The sequence below is a fragment of the Penaeus monodon genome, unplaced genomic scaffold (assembly GCF_015228065.2).
Source record: "Penaeus monodon isolate SGIC_2016 unplaced genomic scaffold, NSTDA_Pmon_1 PmonScaffold_17553, whole genome shotgun sequence".
NCBI lineage: Eukaryota > Metazoa > Arthropoda > Malacostraca > Decapoda > Penaeidae > Penaeus > Penaeus monodon.
In genome coordinates this window covers 4,242-7,424 of record NW_023646988.1, presented here as the reverse complement: position 1 = coordinate 7,424, position 3,183 = coordinate 4,242, and the positions used below count along the sequence as shown (strand labels likewise).

The following is a 3,183-nucleotide window of genomic DNA, read 5'->3' as shown; positions in this document are numbered from 1 at the left end:
ACGTGACAGTTCTCAATGACATATTTCTCTTGTTCAGAGTGATAATGGATCAGAGTTCACAGCCGAAGTGATCAGTGAGCTGAAAATCATCTGGCCCAAACTAGTCCTCGCTCATGGAAAGCCTCGACATCCACAGAGCCAAGGATCCATGGAAAGAGCAAACGGTGACATCAAAGACATGCTGGTTGCATGGATGGGAGACAAGAACACCACGGATTGGAGCATTGGAATCAAGTTTGTCCAGTTCCAGAAGAATTCCAGCTTGCATGCAGGTATTCACAGATCACCCTCTACAGCTATGTTTGGATGTGAGGCCAAAGTTGGCCTGACATCGTCCTCGCTGCCTGATGAGGTAATTCAAAGGATGCAGTGTGAGGATGATCTGTTAGCTGTACTCACCACCGGTCAGAACGGAGAGGAACCAGGTCCTGTTCCCAGTGCTGAATCAGCTGAAGTTCACTTTGATACGGAACGTCCCAGTCCTCCTTCAGTAGCCCCCAACACCCGGTACCTGTTCAACTTGTATCAGCCAAGGTTCATGTTAATGCGGAGCATGGCCATCATCCGTCAGTAGACCAGAACCATCCGGTACATTGTTGTTCTCAAACAGCCAATCTTGACATCGATACTGAACGTGGTTGTCATCAGTCAATAGTCTCCAGCACCCAGAGAGAGACCAACCCTGCTGTCAGCCGAGCAGTAACTTTGGTCAACCACGGTGCATCGCCTGAAAACGATTTGAGCTGCAGAGAGAATAATATCATTGCCCAGAGAAAAGGAACCTGTACGAGTCAATTTGCCCAGGCTGAACGCATGGTCAAATGGAGTCAAATTGACCTTACAGCCGGCGAACCACTTGATAATGCTGCTGTCCCTATTCCACATTCTCGGTGTCATCTTGGAACGTGACCAAAATGACATGTACACCATTGGAGTTAAGGCAGGAGTTCTGAAGGCCAAGCTGTCATGCAACCAGTTTGACTTATGCCCTCAGCGCCTTCTGGGAGAGGAGTCCATCAGTCTCTGTGAGAAGCCTTTACCTTTGAATCGAACTGTGGTGGACAGGGTTTTGTCAATTACAACTGCGCAGGACCCAAAAAGTGTCGAACAAACAGATGTAAGTGCTTTAAAAACAAAGTTAAATGTAAATGTAGGTGCCACACCAGCATGACTTGTGCTAATAAAGTCTAAAATTGGACCTCTTTGACAATGCTTCAATTCAGGGATATATAACTGAAAATTATGTGAACAGTATTTACATGTCATCATCATATGCACAAATGAAGGACAACTTGTATGGTACCTAATTGTATTTCATGACCTGAAGGAATGTGTGAACAGTATCATTTGCACCATAACTTGCACAAACAAATTACAAAGTGTGAATACTTGCACATGCGTGTATTAACGTTTTTATGAATTGAAATAAAGTGTGAATAGTAGTTGATATCTTTGCGTTATTAGTTCAGTCATTTCATGAAATAACTGGTCCCATTTTTAAATCATTACATGGAATGAGTGGGTATTTGCGTCATTACGTGAAATGACTGGTGGTCACAGCCATTACACGTAATGCCTAACAATGTTAGGCATTACGTGTAATGACTGGTTTCATATATTGCCTGTAACACGAATATATATATATATATATATATATAGTTCTATATATATATATATTTTTATATATATATTTATATATATATATTTATATATATATATATATATATATAAATATATATATATATATATAAATATATATATATATATATATTTATATATATATATATATATATATATATATATATATATATATATATATATATATATATATATATATATATATATATATATATGAGGGCAGATGCTTAAAAGAGAAAGCAGAGCAGGGCACCTGCATCCGCTCAAGGAGGAAAGGCTGGGAATAGAGGTTTGAAGCATACCATTTGGTCTTGCTATGTATTGTTTACATCGATCGGCACTGCGTAAAACACTGTATTAAGCATGTAGGGATACATGCACGGCATCTTTCAGATGGTTCCTGATGATCCAGTCTTCACTTGGGTTGTCGCGTGTTTGGGTTGTGGGTGTGGGGGAGGTTTCGCACTAATATATAGAAAGGCGACTCACATTATTTTCAGAAGCCGAAATATAAGGCTGAAGTGGATAGTAACATGTTTGGCAATCACCTTACTAAGTTGCAAGAAAAATGAGAGTGTAATAAGAACAATTTGTCACAAGAAGGGTAACTTGTCAAGTGAGGAAATGGTAATTACTTAGGATTTGTCAGGATTAGTGAGTTCAGTACAGTACCATCAAACTGTAGGGAGAAAAATTATTCGGACAAGAATCCTATATCTTCAGGCTAAATAGGCAAATACTTATGCTTATACAGGTGCGCATCTCAGGCGTGTCAATCATGTGAGCGTAAGTGTGCATAATTTCTCAGTGTGGCAGGGCACAGGATTCCTATGTTTACAGCCATGAGCCAGGCTTAAAATTAATTTACAGTAATAATAACTATGTAAGCCTATATAAACCTTAAAACCAAAGAAGCATAAATTCCAGCATTACTAAGGACAAAATAGCAAAGTTATGGATGACATAATGAAAATGATCAAGCAAATATAACATCAATCGGTAATTATTTGCTCTGAGAAAAGTGAAATATAATAAACTGTGCAATGTGAGGGCAAAAATTATAATAGACAGAAAAAATACACTATATCAATTAAGGAATGATTAGGGCAGGGGAATGAGGGTGAGGTGAGAGTGTGTGTCACTTAGGTCTGATCTGAGTGGTGACCGTTTGTTGTGTCATTAAACAATGATAGACAGCGAGAAGTTTTGTAATATAAAGTTAGTAATGTGTGTTGTTGAGGCAACTTGTAAGTAAGATGTAGGTGGCTATAGGGAAGGAAATAGTAAATCTGGCACTAATAGGCACAAATACTTTTAATAGTGAGAAAGTATTGGTAGTGCTGGGAAGAACTGTGACTTCATGACTGTGCTGCCGAAGGTTCGTGAAGAGCTGGTGAGGCAGGTGGGCTGGATTGGCGAGTGTTACAGTGTAGGGTGCGATTTTGTCAAGATGGTACAACAGGCGCGAGTGGTCAGCACAAAGTAGTAGGGTAGACATGGTGTGGGTAGGCGTGTATAGGAAGAGGACTTGGTAGCAATGGCTGG

General features: G+C 39.6%; 1 protein-coding gene across 1 annotated transcript; it reads left to right on the top strand.

Annotated features, from left to right (window-relative positions):
* Nucleotides 1-53: 53 nt before the first annotated feature.
* Nucleotides 54-2,484, top strand: LOC119569649 (the record flags this gene model as incomplete). Its single annotated transcript, XM_037917714.1, has 5 exons — nt 54-566; nt 611-699; nt 845-1,117; nt 1,224-1,299; nt 2,393-2,484. Coding segments are annotated over 5 exons (1,043 nt in total), but the record flags the coding sequence as incomplete, so codon positions are not given.
* Nucleotides 2,485-3,183: the final 699 nt, after the last annotated feature.